The sequence below is a fragment of the Lithobates pipiens genome, unplaced genomic scaffold (assembly GCF_037356315.1).
Source record: "Lithobates pipiens isolate NorthernLeopardFrog02 unplaced genomic scaffold, aLitPip1_a1.2 Scaffold_19, whole genome shotgun sequence".
Lineage (NCBI taxonomy): Eukaryota > Metazoa > Chordata > Amphibia > Anura > Ranidae > Lithobates > Lithobates pipiens.
The window spans coordinates 591,567,895-591,590,804 of record NW_027507764.1 but is presented as its reverse complement, the minus strand read 5'-3'; the positions used below and the strand labels follow the sequence as shown (position 1 = coordinate 591,590,804).

General features: G+C 44.9%; 1 protein-coding gene across 1 annotated transcript; it reads left to right on the top strand.

Moving 5' to 3' along the window:
• LOC143998137 (uncharacterized) lies at positions 1 to 20,834 on the top strand. The gene is made up of 3 exons (XM_077493878.1): positions 1 to 136; positions 7,241 to 8,723; positions 20,783 to 20,834. Exons 1-3 carry the CDS (start codon positions 115 to 117, stop codon positions 20,832 to 20,834), a joined length of 1,557 nt encoding a protein of 518 aa, XP_077350004.1. The 5' UTR covers positions 1 to 114.
• The last annotated feature ends 2,076 nt before the right edge of the window (positions 20,835 to 22,910 follow it).

Sequence of the window (22,910 nt, the reverse complement as noted above, 5' to 3'; positions counted from 1 at the left end):
AAATGATGAAAGTTCTGCTGGCCGACATCCAGGTGAAGAGAAAGTGAAAGAAGGTGAAGAGTATATAAGAGAGGAGTCAGGACTGGTAACAGATAACAGACAGACACAGAGACCATGGCTGCTGCTCCAGGGACAGGTATGACTACATAGTGTTATAACCAGGGGGGGATTGGAGGGAAATTATCGGAGAGTCTTTATTAGTCACATTGTTGGTGGGAAGAGGGGTTTCCTCTTTATTTGGATCCAATAAGAAATTTGTAACATTTTATATCCTAAAAGTAACAAAATCATTTTTTGGTGTTCGTGTCCAACAATTCAGCTTTCTCATCCTCCATTCACATGGGAAATTTACTGACACATGCTCCTGGGTTTGGCAGTTGTGAGCGGATAGCTGCAGCCGCTTCTCCCGTACAATACAATGACAGGCTGTCAGTCGTGTGATTGAAGGCGTATTCTTTGTTTATTAATTACATCCGAATTCGATAACAATGACACAGATCACTGCAAATCATTACTAAATGACACATCATCTAATAGATATCATTTTATACAGACTTCTTATATACATTCTGCAGTCAGCCTGTTTATCATTCTTCTCTATTTGTATTTTTTTGCTTTGATAGGGGGCAGAAAGATGTAGTAGTGAATTTAACAGGGGGGTAGTGGGGTGGACGGGGTGCAGTTGGGTGTATGGGGGGTATGGTGGGGTGTTCATGGGTGGAGTGGGGTGTATGGGGGGATAGTGGCGTGTGCAGAGGTGCAGTGGGGAGGTAGTGAGTTTCAATACCTCCCCACTGCAGCTGGGTGGACAGGTGTTTATGGGGAGATAGTTGGGTGTGCAGGGGTGCAGTGGGGTATATGGGGGATAGTGAGGTGTGCAGGGGTGCAGTGTGGTGTACGGGGGGATAGTGTGGTGTACGGGGGGATAGTGGGGTGTGCAGTGTGGTGTATGGAGGGATAGTGGGTTGGGCAGGGGTGTAGTAGGGTGTACGGGGGGCAATGGGGTGTACAGGGAGGTAGAGAGGGTAGCAAGGTGTACAGAGAGGGTAGTGGAGTGTACAGAGAGGGGAGTGGGGTGAGCAGAGGGGGTAGGGGGTTGTACAGAGGGGGTAGTGGGGTGTACAGAGAGGGTAGTGGGGTGTACAGAGGGGGTAGTGGGGTGTACAGAGGGGGTAGTGGGGTGTACAGAGAGGGGAGTGGGGTGAGCAGAGGGGGTAGTGGGGTGTACAGAGGGGGTAGTGGGGTGTACAGAGGGGGTAGTGTGGTGTACAGAGAGGGTAGTGGGGTGTACAGAGAGGGTAGTGGGGTGTACAGAGGAGGTAGTGGGGTGTACAGAGAGGGTAGTGGGGTGTACAGAGAGGGTAGTGGGGTGTACAGAGGGGGTAGTGGGGTGTACAGAGGGGGTAGTGGGGTGTACAGAGGGGGTAGTGGGGTGTACAGAGAGGGTAGTGGTGTACAGAGGAGGTAGTGTGGTGTACAGAGGGGGTAGTGGGGTGTACAGAGAGGGTAGTGGGGTGTACAGAGGGGGTAGTGTTTTGTACAGAGAGGGTAGTGTTTTGTACAGAGAAGGTAGTGGGGTGTACAGAGGGGGTAGTGGGGTGTACAGAGGGGGTAGTGGGGTGTACAGAGAGGGTAGTGAGGTGTACAGAGGAGGTAGTGGGGTGTACAGAGGAGGTAGTGGGGTGTACAGAGGAGGTAGTGGGGTGTACGGAGAGGGTAGTGGGGTGTACAGAGGGGGTAGTGGGGTGTACAGAGGGGGTAGTGGGGTGTACAGAGAGGGTAGTGGGGTGTACAGAGGGGGTAGTGGGGTGTACAGAGGGGGTAGTGGGGTGTACAGAGAGGGTAGTGGGGTGTACAGAGAGGGTAATGGGGGGATATGAGGGTAGTGGAGGGTCTCAGATGTTTTTGTATTTTACATTTTTTTTATTTTTAAACCTTACCTTACAAAATTCCTACATGTTTCTTGCCTTTATATTCATAAGTAAGAAAACAAAGAAAGAAGAGAGAAGGAAAAAACATGAAAAATGAATGAATACATAGAGATTACACTTTCCATTCATCTGGATGTCGTATTTTGCACAATATTTAATATTTATATTATTCAGGATTTATGTAGAGAGAACAATTTGCACAACACTTTACAATATGAAGGGGACAGTACAGGTTCAGTATAATACAATTTAAGAAAAAAGGGATTTAATCGATTGGTGGTTGTCCTCCCTCCCCAGCGGCAGATCTACAGTCTGGGAGTGGAGGAAGCCGGCTTCCCTCCCCAACAGTTAGCCAGATCGAACATAAGTGCTGGCATCAGGGCAGTTGCCCCTCTCCCCAGCAGCAGACCAAGTCCTAGAATGGTAAAGACCACCCAGCTGAAGCGTTGCCAGCTGGACAAAGGGTTCATGACCTCTGTCCCACCTACTGACAACAGCCCTTCCCTGCGGGCAAAAATAAAAATGGACTATGGGGTGTCACTCTGCCCGACTAACACAGGTCTAGACCAGGCGGAGATCTGGGACCTGGTTAGTCTACATTTGCTGGGGGAAGAAATGTGACAGACCCAACGGAGACAGGGGCTTTTGGAGGGGACTCCTACCCACTACTAATGGAGGAGACTGGGGATTTGTCGGCTTCTCCCGGTCAAAGCATGAAAAAGAGCTCAGTTCCTCATCTGATCCCATGGAGAGAGAAGATCATTCTCTAAGGATGGACAATGTGATGAACGCTGAGAGCGAGGTTTGAATTCATTCTCTGAATAAGGACAATAAAGCTTTCCTTCTGGAGTGGATGGAAAGGTGTAATATTAATCTTGTACAGGTTAAAGGTCAGAGGGAATTTGGTGACCCAACTGCACACTGGGTTGGAGAGGAGGAAGCACCGACACGGGATGCCCGCTGGTCCATAACAACATGTAACTGGACATTATTAATGGTTCACTTTAAGCATTTAAAAAAAGAAATCACTGATCCTGGGCGAATGGAATTTAGTGGTACGTTTCCCAAGGTAGTGCCCCCCGCCCCCCTGTGATATTAATTTTTTTGACACCGTCTTGCCAAATTGACTAGAAAATTGGTGTTTTTAATTGGACAGATTTGATTCCCATTAATGTCAGTGGGTGAGGATTCCACATCCAAACTTTTTGAAGTTCACTGGACCCTGCTGAGAAAGAATCCAGGGCAGTTTGGCTGCACCCTACTAGTGTATGTCCAGATTTACCTCCTAACAGTCCCAGATTGCGCTACCTTTAAAATACATCAAGGGGGTGAATAAGGTTCAGGAGGGGCAGTTTTTTTTTTTTTTTAATATGAAACCAAAATCAAGAACACGGGGAACATGACCTCAAACTAACTGGAGGAAAGTTCAAAACTAATCTTAGAAAGTATTATTTTACTGAAAGGGTAGGTGATGATTGGAATAAAATACCAACAGAGGTAGTGAGACAGTCAATAGTAAATGGCTTCAAACATGCATGGGAGACAGACAAAAAAAGTTAACCACTTCAATACCGGGGGGCACTTAAACACCTTCCTGCCCAGACCAATTTTGAGCTTTCAGCGCTGTCGCACTTTGAATGACAATTGCGCGGTCATGCTACACTGTACCCAAATGAAATTTTTATCATTTTTTCCCCACAAATAGAGCTTTCTTTTGGTGGTATTTGATCACCTCTACGGTTTTTATTTTTTGCGCTACAAATAAAAAAATACAGAAAATTTGGAAAAAAAATATGTTTTTTTTTGTTTCAGTTTCAAAACTTTGTAAATAAGTAAGTTTTCTCCTTCACTGATGGGCACTGATAAGGCGACACTGATGGGCACCAATGATGTGGCACCAATGAAGTGGCACTGATGAGGTGGCATTGATGGACACTGATAGGCGGCACTGATGGGCACTGATAGGTGGCACAAATTGGCACTGATAGCTGGCACGGATTGGCATGGATGGGCGGCACAGATGGGCATGGATAGGCGGCACAGATGGGCATGGATAGGCGGCACAGATGGGCATGAGTGGGCACTGATAGGCGGCACTGATGGGTGGCACTGATGGGCGACACGGATGGGCAAAGACAGGTGGCACAAATTGGCACTGATAGCTGGCACGGATTGGCATGGATGGGCGGCACAAATGGGCATGGATAGGCGGCACATATGGGCATGGGTGGGCACTGATAGGTGGCACGGATGGGCACTGATAGGCGGCACAGGTGGGCACTGATAGGCGGCACAGGTGGGCACTGATAGGCGGTATTGTATTATGTTATACTATACTAATGGATGCCAATCAGTGCCAAACAATAATGCATGCCAATCAGTGATGCCCATTTTGGGCACTGATTGGCATCCATTATGTGCACTGATTGGCATCCATTGTGGCACTGACTGGCATCCCTGGTGGTCTAGGGAGGATTACCTTTTGCTGGGCATCCCTGGTGGTCTGGTGGCATCCCTGGTGGTCCAGTGTGGGCATCCTCGGGGGGCTGTGCTGATAATCGATCAGCACAGGCCCCCCTGTCAGAGGAGCAGCCGATTGGCTCTCCTCTACTCATGTCTGACAGACGCGAGTGAGGAAAAGCCGATCACCGACTCTTCCTATTTACACTGTGATCAGCCGTTACTGGACACGGCTGATCACGTGGTAAAGAGTCTCTGGCAGAGGCCGAGATCGTAGTTGCCGGGTGTCAGATTGACGCCCCGCAACAACGACCGCCCCGATGCGCGTCCCCGGGGGTGCGCAGCAGCTCATAATCCTGATCACGTCATATGACGTCCAATCAGGATTATGCAACCACTTTGCCACCGTCAATTGCCTATAGGGCGGGCGGCAAGTGGTTAACCAAAAAAAAAAAAAAACGAACGTGAAAAAAAATGGGCATTCACATGTAAATTGACACGCAATATGCAAATTTGGAAATGATCTGATGGCAGGGTTTGTATATGAATGAGCTATAGTGGATCTTTAATATTCAAATCCCACCTCTGACTCATTCATGTGCAAAGCTGTAGGGGGCTATTCCTTCACTTCTCTCACATCCACAGCTGAGGGGAAGACTTTCTTCTGCCACGCTGTCAGTAGGCATGTGCAGAATGGGAAAAAAAATATTTTGTTTCATTTTGGATATTATTATTATTATTATTATTATTATAATACAGTATTTATATAGCGCCAACAGTTTCAGTGGGCCCTGATCCTTAGAGCTTACAATCTAAGAGGGAAGGTTGAGAGATAACAGTGGGGGATGTGCTGATGGAGAAGATAAACATACAGCTGTTAGGTGGGGGGCAGATAGACTTCTCTGATGAGATGAGTTTTCAGGGAATCGTCTGAAAGTGGACAAAGTAGGAGAAATTTGGACAGATTGGGGTAGAGCATTCCAGGGGATGGGAGAGGCTCTGAAGAAGTCCTGAAGGTGAGTATGGGAGGAGGTGACGAGGGAGTTTGGGAACCGGAGGTCTTATGAGGAGAGAAGAGAACCATTTGGTTGGTATTTTGAGACCAGGTTAGTGATGTAGCTGAGGGGCAGGTTGTGGGTGGCTTTGTAAGTCATAGTTTGTATCTTGAATTGAATTATTTGGCTGAGTGACGGCCAATGGAGGGATTGGCAGAGGGGTATAGCAGATGCTGAGCGGTTTGTGAGGTGGATGAGCCTGGCAGCAACGTTCATGATAGACTGAAAGGGGGGATAGTCTACTACACTTGATCTTAGCCAAACGGCTGAGAAGAAACCTAGACAGGTAAGTACCCTAATATTAAAGGGGTTGTAAATCCTCCTGGTTTTTCACCTCAATGCATTCTATCCATTGAGGTAAAAAAAACTAGTGTTTGTAGTGCACCAGACCCCCAGACCCCCCGTTTTACTCACCTGAGCCAGTTTGTTCCCACTCGGGAGATGCGCACACCCTCTTTGGCTGATGTCTTGGATCTTGATTGAAGATAGATTGATAGCAGCGTAGCCATTGGCTCCCACTGCTGTCAATCAAATTCAATGACGCGGGTGCGCCAAGTCCTGCTGTCTGTGTCTACGGACGGTCCCCTGAAGGAGAGCGCTTCTCCAAAGGGTCACTTGTTGTGAGGAGGAGCCAGGAGCACCACGGAGGGACCCCAGAAGAGGAGGATCGGGGGCCACTCTGTGCAAAAGCATCTGCACAGAGGATGTACCGTATTTATTGGTGTATAACACACACTTTTGCCCCTTAAAATCAGGGGGAAATCGCGGGTGCGTGTTATACGGTGATCCCCCACCATTTTGGAGTCTCTGGGCGGCTTTTAGCCACCTTTGGCCCTTCTCGGCGGCTTTCGGCTGCCTTCGGCCCTTCCCAGTGGCTTTCGGCCTTTCTCTGCGACTTTCGGCCGCCTTTGGCTCTTCTCATCGGCTTTCCTCCGCTGAGAACGGCCAAGAGTGGCCGAAAGACGCCGAGAAGGGCTGAAGGCGGCCGAAAGCCAACAAGAATGGCCGAAGGTGGCCGAGAGCTACCGAGCGCAGCCAAGATACACAGGACATCTCGGCGGCTCAATTTTTAAAAAGGAAAGCTAAAAATAAAACAGACAAGGCTGAAAATGACACAGACAAGGGGACAAGGCTGCATTGATGGACAAGGCTGTAATAGTGGACAAGGCTGCATATGACACTGACAAGGCTGCAATGAAGGATAAGGCTGCAAATGACACTGACGAGGCTTCAGATGGACACTGATAAGGCTGCATTGACGGGCATTTAAATGTACGTTTTTTTCCTTAAAATTCCCTCCTAAACTTGGGGAGCCAATAAATCCGGTAAGTATGACATGTTTGTTATTTTAAAAAGAAAAAAAGGAAACCTTTAGTGTCTATTTAAAACTCAGCAGCTACAGTATTTGTAGCTGCTGACTTTTAATATTTTTTTGTAGGGGGGGGGAGGGGGGCTGGAGCTCCTCTTTAATTCATGGGGTGCCCTGGGTACTCCTTTGCAAGGATATATTTAACAGCAGCACACAGTGGCTACAGTAATGTATTCATTGTTTTATTTTTTTGAGAACATTAATAAAATACAATGTTGTAACTTTGTTGCTTCTGCTGTCCTGCTGTCCTATAGGTGTTTGTGACAATGAAATAGGTTGTTTTTGCTTATTCGGTGTATAGAACGTGATAGGGCTTTGCCCATCTCACCATAACTTGTCTGCTTGTGCCCTTGTATGATATTCAGTGTTTGGTGACTTGTTGTAGTGATCATATAAAGATATTAATAACTGTGTGGATTTTGTAGGTACTGAACGCGGCCTTTCTACGGTAGAAGATCGTAAAAGGTCTCTACTGGAGAAACTGAACAAATTAACGAGCAGCACAGAGAAGGTTGGATCTCTGACCATTTACAAGAGGAAAATAGAGCAGCAGAGTAAAGGGGAATTTAAAACAGTGCAGCTCAATAAGAAAAGTAATGTGATCATGATGTTTGGTGAAACCGGATCTGGTAAAACAACCCTGATTAATGCTATGATCAACTACATCTTTGGTGTGGAGTGGAAGGATTATCACCGGATTCAGCTAATTGAAGAGATTAGTAAGAAGAGTCAAGCCCACAGCCAAACATCGAGTATCACCACGTATGAGATACACCATGAAGATGGATTCCGAATCCCGTACCCCATAACCATCATTGACACTCCGGGGTTTGGAGACACCAGAGGGATGGATCATGATGAGAAAATCATGCGGAAGATACGAGAATTTTTTTCGAAATGCGAATTCACGGAAATTGATGCGATTTGTTTTGTGGTTCAGTCATCTTTGGCTCGGTTAACTCCAACACAGAAGTACATCTATGACAACATTTTATCCATTTTTGGGAAAGACATCAAGGATATTATAGTCTTCTTCACCACCTTCTCTGATCTCCAGGAACCGAGCGTTCTCGCCGCAATTACTGAGGCTGACGTTCCCTGTGCAAAATCTGAAGATGGAAAACCTGTGTATTTTATGGTCAATAACGGCATGCTGTACGCTGATAACCGCCCTGATAAAGTTGGTAAACATGTCTACAAGGCTCAGGAAGTGCAGTGGGAAATGGCAATGGAAAGCATTGAGGAATTTTTTTTACAATATTTGCCTGGATTAGCCAGTAAAGATTTAACTTTAACAAAGGATGTTCTAGTAAAAAGAAATGCTTTGGAGGTAATTTTGGATGGACTTGGCCGAAAAATTGAGGTGGTGACCGGGAAACAGCATGAATTGGAGCAAAATAAGAGAGTTCTGAATGAAAACAGGGCGGAGGTTAAAAAGAATGAGAATTTCGAGTATGAAGTGACGGAACCTGTAAGAAGAAAGGTAGATTCATCCCAATCCTCAACCAACTGCCAGGAGTGCAGCTCTACATGTCATCATGACTGCCCCGTGCCTGCTGACTACCCGGTTTATTTATGTGAAGTTTTCAATTTCAGGGGAATTTGTCGTGTGTGTAATCATCGCACCACAACACACCTTTTAGAAAAGTCTTACTGGAAAACTTGTGTTGAAATCAAAAAGAAGACTTATTTTGATATTAAAGAAAAATATGAAAAAGTAGGGAAGAAGGTGCTGGATCTAGAAGAGGTTTTTTTTAAATTGAAGGAAGACATTAGGAAGGCAGAGGATGAGGTACTGAAACTTACTGGGGAGATTGCTGAGATCCTCCAACGTCTCCAGGAGATCGCCTTAAAACCAAACCCGATGTTTGCTGTGGATTACATAAAGCTGCTCATCGAAAAAGAGAAGCGGGAAGGAAAGACTGGATTTTTGGAGAGAATTAAAACAATGGAAGAAAACATTAAAAAATATGGAAATGTCAGTAAAATATGGAATGGCCAAACTGAAAAAAACAAGGTGCCATTGTAAATCTTGTTGGTCCCAATTATTGTTTTTTTATGATTTAGCAGTTCCCCGATGCCTCCCATCTCACCCATTTTTATATATGATAGAGAACAATACCCGTGTGTGCCTCACGCTACTCATTGTTTTCCTTTTTTTACTCATCCATACCATAGAACATGTGATAATTAGTGAATACATAGACAGACCCATTTGGAATTCCAGCATGTTTTCTGCTATTGTCATGTGGGGGCCAATAAAATTATATCTGATATTACATCAGTTACATAGTAGGTGAGGTTGAAAAAAGACAAAAGTCCATCAAGTCCAACCCATGTGTGTGATTATATGTCAGTATTACATTGTATAACCCTGTATGTTGTGGTCATTCAGGTGCTTATTTTTTATTAAAACCATCAATGCCCCCTGCTGAGACCACCGTCTCCTTGCCGCTCTTACAGTAAAGAACCCTCTATGTAGTTTAGGATTAAACCTCTCTTCTTCTAATTTTAGTGAGTGGCCATGTGTTCCTCAGTCACTAAAAAAACGGTTTTATCTGAGTTTCAAAGTAAAGCATTGTTGTGTCTATAAGAGAACTTATCATCATTTGGATAATCCAAGCATTCAGCCAACAAGTGAAATTCAATATACGAACAATAACTTATAAAGCCATCCACAACATGGCCGCCAGCTTCATCACTAATCTAGTATCAGAATATTAACCAAATCGTTCTCTTCATTCCTCCCAAAATCTTTAGCTCTCTCATTGCCTGCTCCCATGCTCGCCCCCAGGACTTCTCCAAAGCCTCTCCTATCCTATGGAATTCCCTACCTCAATCTGTCTGACTATCTCCTACTCTATCCACTTTTAGACGTTCCCTGAAAACTCATCACTTCAGGGAAGCCTACCCGGCCCCCACCTAACAACTGTACATTTATTTTCTCCATCAGCCCACCCCCCACAGTTATATCCTTTTGTATCACTTGACCCTCTTTTAGATTGTAAGCTCTAACAAGCTGAGCCCTCTGATCCCTCCTGTATTGTATTGTAAGTGTACTGTCTGCCTTCATGTTGTAAAGCGCTGTTGGTGCTTTATAAATGTTGTATAATAAACATAATAATGGGGTATTCATAGATAAGTTATTTAAACTGTCCTGGAAATATACAATGTAAGCTTTGCTCTATGTTTGAATTTACAGTGGGGCAAAAAAGTATTTAGTCAGCCACCAATTGTGCAAGTTCTCCCACTTGAAAGATGAGAGCGGCCTATAATTGTCATCATAGGTAGACCTCAACTATGAGAGACAAACTGGAAACAAATCCAGCCAATCACATTGTCTGATTTTTGAACAAATTTATTTGCAAATTATGGTGAAAATACGTATTTGGTCAATATCAAAAGTTCATCTCAATACTTTGTTATATATCCTTTGTTGGCAATGACAGAGGTCAGACGTTTTCTGTAGGTCTTCACAAGGTTGTCACACACTGTTGCTGGTATGGTGGCCTCCATGTCCTCCATGCAGATCTCCTCTAGAGCGGTGATGTTTTTGGGCTGTCGCTGGGCAACACGGACTTTCAACTCCCTCCAAAGGTTTTCTATGGGGTTGAGATCTGGAGACTGGCGAGGCCACTCCAGGACCTTGAAATGCTTCTTACGAAGCCGCTCCTTCATTGCCCGGGCAGTGTGTTTGGGATCATTGTCATGCTAAAAGACCCAGCTACGTTTCATCTTCAATGCCCTTGCTGATGGGAGGAGGTTTGCACTCGAAATCTCACGATACATGGCCCCAGTCATTCTTTCATGTACACAGATCAATTGTCCTGTTCCCTTTGCAGAGAAACAGCCCCAAAGCATGATGTTGCCTCCCCCCATGCTTCACAGTAGGTATGGTGTTCTTTGGTTGCAACTCTACATTCTCTCTCCTCCAAACACGACGAGTTGTGTTTCTACCAAACAGTTCTACTTTGGTTTCATCTGATCATATGACATTCTCCCAATCCTCTTCTGGATCATCCAAATGCTCTCTAGCAAACCTCAGATGGGCCCGGACATGTACTGGCTTAAGCAGGGGGACATGTCTGGCACTGCAGGATCTGAGTCCCTGGCGGCGTAGTGGGTTACTGATGGTAGCCTTTGTTACGTTGGTCCCAGCTCTCTGCAGGTCATTTACTAGGTCCCCCCGTGTGGTTCTGGGATTTTTGCTCACTGTTCTTGTGATCATTTTGACCCCACGGGGTGAGATCTTGCGTGGAGCCCCAGATCGCAGGAGATTATGTCTTCCATTTTCTAATTATTGCTCCCACAGTTGATTTCTTCACACCAAGTTACTTACCTATTGCAGATTCAGTCTTCCCAACCTGGTTCGGGTCTACAATTTTGTTTCTGGTGTCCTTTGACAGCTCTTTGTGATTTGAAAACCAAATTGTTTCCTCTAGGGAAAGGACTTTAAAGTGGGCTAGGAGGCCAGAAAATTTTACCAAATATAATAAAACATATCATTTTTAATTGTGATACTTAAAATGATAACAGCACATACATAATTGACATAGACAGTACATTACACAATTCATATATTTACAAAAAATATGGTATCATCAACAACAGACACAATTGACAATATTTATTTTCCGGCTTTCATGCAATTTGACCTAAACCCCACTGTATTACAGCACATTACAGTGGGTATAGGAGAAAAAACCCAACGCGTTTCAAGATCTTGTATACAATTCTCTTCATCAGGGGTGTACGTAATTCACATGAAACAGTGATCAAGGATTGTACATCTGAGATTAGAACAAAATCAAATGAAATGCAACATGTCAACATCTCAAGCATCTAATAACAATCAGTAAAGCCTGTCATCCATAAATAAAAAGAAGAAAAATAGGAGAAAAATACTGACCAATACAATGTCCGGATTGTACATCACAGACACACAAGGTATGTATAATGCAGGCAGAGACAAGGGAGCCCTCTCTCTAGTTTTTAAATGGCAAAGTGAGTCAGCGGGGTCAACAACCGCAATTTCGTGTGACGCACAAGGCAAAACTCCACAAAGGACGCCAAAAGATATACAGGATGCAGGATCACTGGAAAAAAAAAGGGGGAGGGGCAGAGAGAAAACCCACTATTATCAATAAATATACATAAATATCCATATTAGTTAACATGGAAATTATTATATTTTCTATACAAAGTGGCTAAGGGGAAGGCGAAGCCAACCATTACCCCACAAAATAAGTTGGTTCTCAAAAATTGCATCCAGGGTGTGGCCAGCGAAATGCTGAACCCCACTGCATAAGAACGTGTGAAAGACCAAGCAGCTAAATGGGAAAATTAGGAAGGCCAGGTCCTTACGGGACCAACTAGTGTCCAGTGAATTTAAGGAGGGTAACCAGAGGGACCCATGCAGACATTTTGGGACTTTTACATGTGGCGGGTGTGGCTACTGCCATGTTATGAACACCACTACCAACTTAGTGCTCCCTAATTGTGAGCAATACTGCAAAACGCCAGGTCTAGTATATCTTCTCCTGTGCAGTTGCAGTTGTTTTTACGTGAGAAAAACAATTCAAGAGTTTTGGAAGAGAGCGTATCGACGTCTGGTTTCTTTGCAATCCTTATCTTTTGGCGTCCTTTGTGGAGTTTTGCCTTGTGCGTCACAAGAAATTGCGGTTGTTGACCCCGCTGGGATATCATATATCATCATATCCCAGTTGAAGTCACAGGAAGTGACGTAACGCGTAGTATACGGAGACCGGAAGTGACGCTTGCACCTGAGCCTTTCGCTTGTATTGTTTTTGCTGCTAGTATTGCCTGACTCACCCCATTTGCTTGTGAGTATTTTAACCTTTAACCACTTACAGACCGGACCATTTTGCTGGTCAAAGACCAGACCACTTTTTGCGATTCAGCACTGCGCCGCTCTAACTGACAATTGCACGGTCGTGCGGCGTGGCTCCCAAACAAAATTGACGTCCTTTTTTTCCCACAAGTAGAGCTTTCTTCTGGTGGTATTTGATCACCTCTGCGTTTTTTATTTTTTGCGCTATAAACAAAAATAGAGCGACAATTTTGAAAAAAAATGCATTATTTATTACTTTTTGCTATAATAAATATCCCCCAAAAATATATAAAAAAAACATTTTTTTCCCTCAGTTTAGGCCGATACGTATTCTTCTACATAGTTTTGGTTAAAAAAAATCGCAATAAGCGATTATTGATTGGTTTGCGCAAAAGTTATAGCATTTACAAAATAGGGATAGTTTTATAGCATTTTTATTAATAATTTTTTTTTTTTTTTTTTTTTTTTTTACTATTAATGGCGGCGATCAGCGATTTTTATTGTGACTGCGACATTGTGGCGGACACATCGGACATTTTTGACACATTTATGGGACCATTGTCATTTATACAGTAATTACTGCTATATAAATGCAGTGATTCCTGTGTAAATGACACTGGCAGTGAAGGGGTTAACCAGTGGGTGGCAGTGTAGGGGTTAAGTGTTCCTAGGGGTGTGTTACTAACCGTGGGGGGGTTGGGCTTTCATTTAGTGAACACTGATCTCTGCTCCAATCACATGGAGCAGAGATCAGCGTCACTAGTTGCTAGGCAGAATGGAGAAATGCTGTTTGCACGGCATTTCCTCCATTCAGCCGTCCCGTGAGACAATCGCGGGTATGCCCGCGGCGATCGAGTCCGCGGGTCCGGCGACTGGAATCACGGGAGTCCCGACCAGCGCGGGAGCGCACCTGCGGCGGCGCGCTCCCGATGGCAGGGCGGCATTGAAGATTGGACGTACCTGTACGCCAATATGCCTGCCCGTGCCATTCTGCCGACGTACATCGACGTGCGCTGGTCAGGAACCGGTTAAATAAAATAGTGACAGTTTTTAAACTTGCTACACTATGGTTGCGCTTATATTTGTTATTTGAGCCATACTGGAGTATATTGATGGAATTCACATGGACGGAGATCTGAGAGTGGTTCCCTGAAGTTCCCCCTCCCCCCCCTCTGACTCCTGTTGTATCTTCGAGGAGGCTACATATACGCTATATTTCATATAGCGGGGAGGTAATTACACGTGGATTCACCTGTGTGGAAGAAAATTCGTTATGCACTTTATAAGCACGGAGTCACTTTATACTTATATTTGATATTTTCACTGGACTGTGTTCACTCAGTTTGCCCATTGTGGGTTTTCTAATGACTTTGTGTTTATTATATACACTTAGCATTCTTTATGCAAATTAGTTTCACAATTAGATTATTGCGTGTGTTGAAATTTTATTTTATATATGCACTCAGCACTTTTTGATACTAAATGTGTTCTATAGGCACAAGATGCACTTAGCACTTTGATATACAATCTTATGTTTATTGTTTATACAAAGCTTGATGAATATGAGCACTTTAATTAGAGGTTATACCATTTCCCACGCTGTGTTTGGGTATTTCCATTTTTGTATTAGTTTTATTTTTTGGGGTGGTTCTAAGCTGTCTAAGTTAGTTACACTCCCTAGACGAAATAAGTCTCCTTGAGTTCTCCACCTCCCTTGGAAGCGCAACACTACTCCCTTTTTTTGCAGCCTTTACTGATTGTTATTAGATGCTTGAGATGTTGACATGTTGCATTTAATTTGATTTTGTTCTAATCTCAGATATACAATCCTTGATCACTGTTTCATGTGAATTACGTACACCCCTGATGAAGAGAATTTTTTACAAGATCTCGAAACGCGTTGTGTTTTTTCTCCTATACCCACTGTAATGTGCTGTAATACAGTGGGGTTTAGGTCAAATTGCATGAAAGCTGGAAAACAAATATTGTCAATTGTGTCTGTTGTTGATGATACCATATTTTTTGTAAATATATGAATTGTGTAATGTACTGTCTAAGTCAATTATGTATGTGCTGTATCACAATTAACCTCCCTGGCAGTAATCCCGAGTCTGGCTCGGGTTAGGAATTTACTGATAGGAGCGGTAACCCCGAGCCAGACTCGGGATCGCTTCGCTCGATGCAGGGGAGGACGCAGTGAGACTTACTTACCTTGTCCCCTGGATCCAGCGATGTCCTCCGGGCTGTGTGATCGAGCCGTCCTCCGCTCGATTCACAGTGCTGAATGCCGCCGAGCTCCGTTCCCTGCGACGTTAAGTAAAAAGACACAAAACACACACAGCACTGTAATCTTACAGATTACAGTACTGTATAAAAAAATTACACACCCCCTTTGTCCCTAGTGGTCTGTGCAGTGCCCTGCATGCACTTTTATATTATAAATACTTTTTTTTTTCTGCCTGGAATTTGGAGATTGTCCATAGCAACCAAAAAAGTGTCCCTTTTTCAGTGTTTTATGATTTGATTACATTATTGAATCATTTTTATTATTCTTTTTTTTTTTTTCAAAATAAATTTTATTGAAGAAAAGTTCAACATAGCAAGATTACAGAATCATCATACAGTCGTTTTGATATCAGATAATAAGTGAACAATAAACAATGGTTGTTATGAGGGAATAAAGAAAACCCAAGTAATTAGCTTTATGACCCTAGCCTGTGTCTGGTTTTGGACATCTTCTCTCCCATATTCAGGTGTCTTAAATCAGACCCTATGATGACCAATAGAGAAATGCATGTCTTCTTACTCTCCCTATAAATTTAAATCATTCTATGGGGTGGCGCAGACTGGGGCAAGGCGCAGACATCATGGCTCTTTCCTGAGTGGCTCGGTCACGAGTGATGCGCAGTTTCAGTGATGCAGTTTAATGAAAGCAGGATAACTAAAGCTGGATGAAGATACAACAAGAACTCTGCTCCACTCTGCAAGACGACAAGCAAACCAGCAATTCTCATTTATTTTGTATCAAGTCAGATTCCCACTCTATCTAGTACGATGCTCCTCATTCTCTTCCTTCTCATATCAGTGTCTTCTATCCTCAAATTCTCCTTACTCTATCCCTCCCCTCTACCCTGCAGCATGCACATATCACCCTCACTCCTACCCTCTCCCTACTACTGCACCCATCATCTCCTGCATTTGCTGCATCCATATGCTGGCATAAACTCCAAAGCCACGAGACACATGCACTCATGCTCATCTCACTCCCATCTTGTGCTCCTCACCCTCCGCCTTCTCCTAGTCTCGGGTGACATTTCTCCTAATCCTGGGCCGCCACTCTCAAACTGCAAGCCACATCTTCAAAACCCCTCCCCCTCTGGCAACCACCGCAATCCACTTAATTTAGTTTCTATCCCCCTGCTTCCTCAAAGCAGTCCACCTATCTCATGCGCCCTTTGGAATGCCCGCTCCATCTGTAACAAGCTAACATCTGTACATGACCTCTTCATCTCTCATGGCTTCAACATACTCGCCATAACTGAAACCTGGCTTCAAAATTTGGACTCGGCTTCTCCTGCTGCCCTCTGCCATGGTGGTCTCCATTGGACTCACTCCCCCAGACCCAATGGACAGAAAGGAGGTGGAGTTGGATTCCTTCTATCCCCACAATACACCTTCCAAGTCCTTCCCATCCCTCCCTCTCTTTACCTCTCTTCTTTTGAGATGCACTGTATTCGCCTGTTTTCTCCTATTTCTCTGAGGATTGCAGCAATTTATCGGCCTCCTGGACCGGTGTCACGCTTTCTTGATGACTTTGCTGCCTGGCTACCCTACTTTCTCTCCTCTGAAATACCGACCATCATTCTTGGTGACTTTAACATTCCTGTCAACGTTAACAACCCAACTACAGCTAAACTTCTTGACTTAACCTCATCTTTTGACCTAACCCAATGGACTCACACTTCCACTCACTCTAATGGTAATACCCTTGACCTTGTATTCTCCCATCTCTGCAACCCTAGCAACCTCACAAACACCCCCTTTCCTCTCTCTGATCACAACCTCATTAGTTTCACTGTATCTTTGTCTCCAACCACCCATCCTTCCAAGCAGCAAACAATCACTTGTAGAAACCTTCGCCACCTTAAGCCTTCTCTTCTCTATTCTGCTACTGACCACCTATATGATATAATCTCTTCCCTGTCCTGACCTTGCCATCTCTGTCTACAACAGTTCACTCTCTTCATCACTAGATGCACTTGCTCCTCTAACCACACGCAGAATCAGGCCCCGACCATTACAACCCTGGCAAACTGACAACACTAGAAATCTCAAGAGACGTTGCCATGCTCTTGAACGGCTGTGGCGTAAAACCAAATGCCTCCAAGACTTCACCATATATAAATCTGCCCTTCTAAAATACAATTCCTGCCTCCATGCTGCCAAACAAGCCTACTTTGTATCTCTTATTAATACTTTGTCATCCAATCCTAGTTGGCTCTTCTCAACTTTTAACTCTCTGCTTCGTCCCACAACCCCTCTACCCACCAACTCACTCACTGCCCAAGAGATTGCCAACCATTTCAAAGACAAGATTGATGCAATTCGCGAGGACACCTCCGCTGTGCGTACATCTTCCCCACCCAACATACCTGGCCTAATAGCACATTCACCATTCTCCTCTTTTGAATTGGCTACTACTGAAGAGGTTGCAAAACTTTTCTCAGATGCTCACCTAACCAATTGTCCCTTGGACCCTGTTCCCTCACAACTATTAAGGTCACCCTCTAATTCTATCCTACGCTCCCTCACTCACATCTACAATCTCTCCCTCTCAAGTGGCACCTTCCCTCTAAAACATGCGCAGATCACCCCCATACTTAAAAAACCTTCTCTGGACCCCACCAACCTGAACAACTTAAGACCTATCTCATTGCTCCCATTCACCTCTAAACTTCTAGAACGCTTAGTCTACAACCGCCTTAGCTCCTACCTCAGTGAAAATAACCTTCTTGACCCATTACAGTCTGGCTTTCGCTCTCAGCACTCCACGGAAACTGCCTTACTAAAACTCACTAACGATCTACTAACTGCTAAAACCAACAGCCAGTACTCCATACTCCTACTACTTGACCTCTCTGCTGCCTTTGATACTGTTGACCACCCGCTCCTCCTGAATAAACTACATTCCCTTGGCCTCCGAGATTCTGCGCTTTCCTGGTTCTCTGCCTATCTATCACAGCACTCCTTCAGTGTCACCTACAACTCTGTATCCTCCTCTCCATTGCCCCTTTCTGTGGGGGTCCCCCAAGGCTCTGTTCTTGGACCCCTTCTCTTCTCTATTTATAACTCCTCCCTAGGGAGGAGCTTCATGTTTGAGTCGAACATACGTTCGACTTGAACATCGGCTGTTCGCCCGTTCGGCGAATTCCGAACGTTATGGGCTGTTCGCACCAAATTCGTGTGGCGCTCACGGCCCACAATGCACTGCGATGGAGTAGTGCATTGCTGGCTCATGATTGGCCAAGCATGCACTGTGACCCCGCATGCTTGGCCAATCACAGCGCCGGCAGCGAGGAGAGCCATGATTGGCCACAGGCAGGATGCCTGTGGCTAATCATAGCTCAGGCTGTGTAGTGCACGCCCCACACTATATAAGGCCGCCAGCGCGGCGGCCTTGTGTAGTGTGTTGGCATCTGTAGCAGTTAATAGGTGTTCTGTGTACCTTCAACACAGTATACACCGATCGTTATCGGCCGATTTTACGTTCTTGCTCTTCTGTAGTGGTTGTTGTCTGCGTGCCCTGACCGCAGTATACACCGCTATATTCACCTATATATCTAGCGATATATCTATCTTTTATAATAGAGCTTGCAGTCAGTGTTAGGAGATTGTGTCTGCATGCTCTGAACGCAGTATACACCGCTATATCCACTTATATAGCTAAATATCTTGCTCGTTTTAAATAGAGCTTGCAGTCAGTGTTAGGAGATTGTGCGTGCTGTCTGCGTGCTCTGAAAAAGACAGACGGCAAAACAAATTATACAGGGGTGATAACCCTTCCCTATGTTTTCCAAAAAGCTTAAAAATAGTTTTTTTGTCTGGAGCTACACTTTAAAAATGTACCAGTTGAAAATTACAAACAGATTCAACTTAACACAACAAACCTACACAGTCCCTGTCTTGTTTGCACCGCCTGTATACTGCTGTTCTGAGTATATAGGGCCTGGGGCCACACGCTTTTCCTTTTTTTAATATAGGTTCGGGGTTCCCCTTAATATGCGTACAAGACCCAAAGGGGCTGGTAATGGGCAGGGGGGCTACCCATGCCATTTTTCTCAATGATTTAGAACCATATTGCAGGAACCAGATATAACATTAAAACCGCAAGCAGCTTTAAATGGTGTTATTTCCGTTAAATGTCATTTTGTGCAGGGACTGTTCTAAACACGGGAAACACGTGGCACTTCACAGGCATACTACAGACACCCCCCAGGCACCATATTTAAAGGAATATTTCACTTTTTTTTTTTTTCATTTTAATCGTCATTAAAATCAGTGCTCCCGCCAAAACGGACGTTTTTAAAAGTTTTTTTTGCAGTGACCCATGTCCCCTGAGGCAGGAGCCAGGTCCCCAAACCCTTTATAGGACAATATCTTGCATATTAGCCGTTAAAATTAACACTTTTAATTTAGAACGTTCGAGTGCCATAGACTGCAATGGGGTTCTAACGTTCGTACGAATTTGGGGTCCGTTCGAAAGTTCTGGTGCGAACCGAACCGGGGGGTGTTCGGCTCATCCCTACTCCTCCCTTGGTCACTTGATAACCGCCCATGGCTTCCAATACCACTTATACGCCGATGACACCCAAATCTATCTGTCTACTCCTCACCTCACTCCTTCAGTGTCCTCTCGCATTACTAACCTGCTAACTGACATATCAGCATGGATGTCACACCATTTCCTTAAACTAAACCTCTCTAAAACTGAGCTATTAATATTCCCCCCTGCAGATGCCCCCCTCCATGACTTTTCCATCAAAATCAACAATGCAACCATCAGTCCCTCCCCTCACGCCAGGGTACTCGGTGTAACCCTAGACTCTGACTTGTCATTTCAGCCCCAAGTCCAATCGTTGTCAAAAGTTTGTAGATTTCACCTCCGTAACATCTCTAAAATTCGCCCCTTTTTAACAAATTAAACTACCAAGATCCTCATTCATCTCTTGTTATATCTCGTCTTGACTATTGCAACTCCCTTCTCATTGGCCTGCCTCTCCATATCTCCTCTTCAGTATATCATGAATGCTGCTGCCAGACTTATCCACCTTACCAACCGCTCAGTGTCTGCCACCCCTCTCCTCCAATCCCTACACTGGCTCCCAATCAGTGTCCGCCACCCCTCTCCTCCAATCCCTACACTGGCTCCCAATCACCCAGCGAATTAAATTCAAAATACTAACCACCACATACAAAGCCATTCACAACTCTGCCCCGAGCTACATCACCAATCTTGTCTCCAAATATCACCCAAACCGTCCCCTCCGTTCTTCTCAAGACCTCCTACTATCAAGCTCTCTCGTCTCCTCCTCCTCCCATGCTCGTCTCCAGGATTTCTCCAGAGCCTCTCCAATCCTCTGGAACTCGCTACCTCCACTGGTCCGGCTATCCCCTACTCTTGCTACCTTTAGGCGATCCCTGAAAACTCATCTATTCAGGGAAGCCGATCACGTCTCCAACTAATCTCCTACCATCAACTCATTCCCGACAGTTATAACCTTCTGTACCACCTGCCCCACCCTTTTAGATTGGAAGCTCTTCTGAGCAGGGCCCTCTTAATCCTCTTGTATTTAATAGTATTGTAACTGTATTGTCTCCCTTTTATATTGTAAAGCGATGCGTAAACTGCTGGCGCTATATAAATCCTGAATAATAATAATAATAATAACATACAGTATCTACTAAACATCTAGTCAACACCTAGGTTCTCATGTGCACACAGTATAGGATCCAGATGGAGGGCAGATGTCAGGCATGGTAAAATGCGTGATATCGAGTCAACCTTATAATAGGTACTACTCGGTACCATAGCTCATTGATCTATCTTGTTGTTCAGTTATTCAGGGGAGAATCTGAGAGTTAAGACAACAGTGTGGGTGTCTGCATGATGATTTGGTCTGTAAGAGTGTGCATTTGCTGCTTGGGTGTAGTGATGGCCGAACAGTTCGCCCGGCGGTCGTTTCGCGGCGAATTTCGGCTGTTCGCGGTCCGCCCGTTCGGCGGACTACTGGCGCCGTTCACGCGGCGGACTTCCACGTTTACTGTGTAAAAGAACTTTGACCTATGATGACACATCCATCATGGGGTACAGGACAGCCAATTGAGACATTACAGCACATGAACACTTGGACATTCCCCCTAACTTATAAATACACACGATCCGGCGGCCATTTTACATTCTTTCTTCTGTTACTATAGGGAGAGGTTGTGTGGAGCAGGGAGAGATTACAGTGACCCAAATCGCTAGCTATTTGGTACACAAAAGTTCTTTTCAGGACTGGTATAGGTGTTAGGTGTAGTTCAGGATATACAGTGGTGTGAAAAAGTGTTTGCCCCCTTCCTCATTTCCTGTTCCTTTGCATGTTTGTCACACTTAAAGAGGAAATAAACCCTTACAAACCACTTTGACCTACAGGTAAGCCTAGATTAAGGCTTACCTGTAGGTCCAAGAAATATCTCCTAAACCTATATGGTTTAGGAGATATTTGCCCGAAAACGGGCACCGCTGTCTACGGCGCATGCACCGTAGACAGCGGCGCGCAGGCGCACTAAACGCGGCAGTTCCAAGAATGGAGCTGCCGCATTTGTCGACTCCCGTGTGCATGTGCGGGAGTGACGTCATCGCGGCTTTGCCGAATGACAGCGGCGGAGCTGCGAGACGCCACTCCCGTGCGCATGCGCGGGAGTGACGTCATCGCGGCTTCGCCGCTGTCATTCGGCGGAGCTGCGAGACGCCACAAGCAAGATGGATGCGGCGGACTACAGGGGACAGCGGCGACTTCGCTGGCTCCTGTGTCAGGTAAGTGACACATAATGGGCTACTATGCAATGCATAGTAGTCCATTATGCTTTACCTTTGCAGGGAAAAAAAGAGGAAGTAAACTCATCAGGGTTTACTTCCTCTTTAAGTGTTTCGGAACATCAAACCAATTTAAACAATAGTGAAGGACAACACAAGTAAACACAAAATGCAATTTGTAAATGTTTATTATTAAAGGTGAAAAAAAATCCAAACCATCATGGCCCTGTGTGAAAAAGTGATTGCCCCCCTTGTTAAAACATACTATAACTGTGGTTGTCCACACCTGAGTTCAATTTCTCTAGCCACACCCAGGCCTGATTATTGCCACACCTGTTCACAATCAAGGCATCACTTAAATAGGAGCTGCTTGACACAGTAAGGTCCACCAGAAGATCCTTAAAAGCTACACATCATGCCGAGACCCAAAGAAATTCAGGAACAATTGAGAAAGAAAGTAATTGAGATCTATCAGTCTGGAAAGGGTTATAAAGCCATTTCCAAAGCTTTGGGAATCCAGCGAACCACAGTGAGAGCCATTATCCACAAATGGCGAAGACATGGAACAGTGGTGAACCTTCCCAGGAGTGGCCGGCCGCCCAAAATTACCCCAAGAGCGCAGCGACGACTCATCCAAGAGGTCACAAAAGACCCCACAACAACGTCCAAGGAACTGCAGGCCTCACTTGCCTCAGTTAAGGTCAGCGTTCATGCCTCCACCATCAGGAAAAGACTGGGCAAAAATGGCCTGCATGGCAGAGTTCCAAGGAGAAAACCACTGCTGAGCAAAAAGAACATCAAAGCTCGTCTCAATTTCTCCACAACACATCTTGATGATCCCCAAGACTTTTGGGACAACATTCTGTGGACCGATGAGACAAAAGTGGAACTCTTTGGAAGGTGTGTGTCCAAGTATATCTGGCGTAGAAGGAACACTGCATTTCATAAAAAGAACATTATACCAACAGTAAAAGATGGTGGTGGTAGTGTGATGGTCTGAGTCTGTTTTGCTGCTTCAGGACCTGGAAGACTTGCCGTGATAAAAGGAACTATGAATTCTGCTGTCTACCAAGAGATCCTGAAGGAGAATGTCCGACCATCTGTTCGTGTACTCAAGCTGAAACCAACTTGGGTTCTGCAGCAGGACAATGATCCTAAACACACC

Excerpts from the sequence above, each read along its gene's own strand:
- LOC143998137 (XM_077493878.1), top strand. The coding sequence starts at position 115 with ATGGCTGCTGCTCCAGGGACAG. Across the intron at positions 137-7,240 it reads GGCTGCTGCTCCAGGGACAG|GTACTGAACGCGGCCTTTCT; the intron begins GTATGACTACAT and ends TGGATTTTGTAG. Across the intron at positions 8,724-20,782 it reads CTGCTCATCGAAAAAGAGAA|TTATTCAGGGGAGAATCTGA; the intron begins GCGGGAAGGAAA and ends CTTGTTGTTCAG.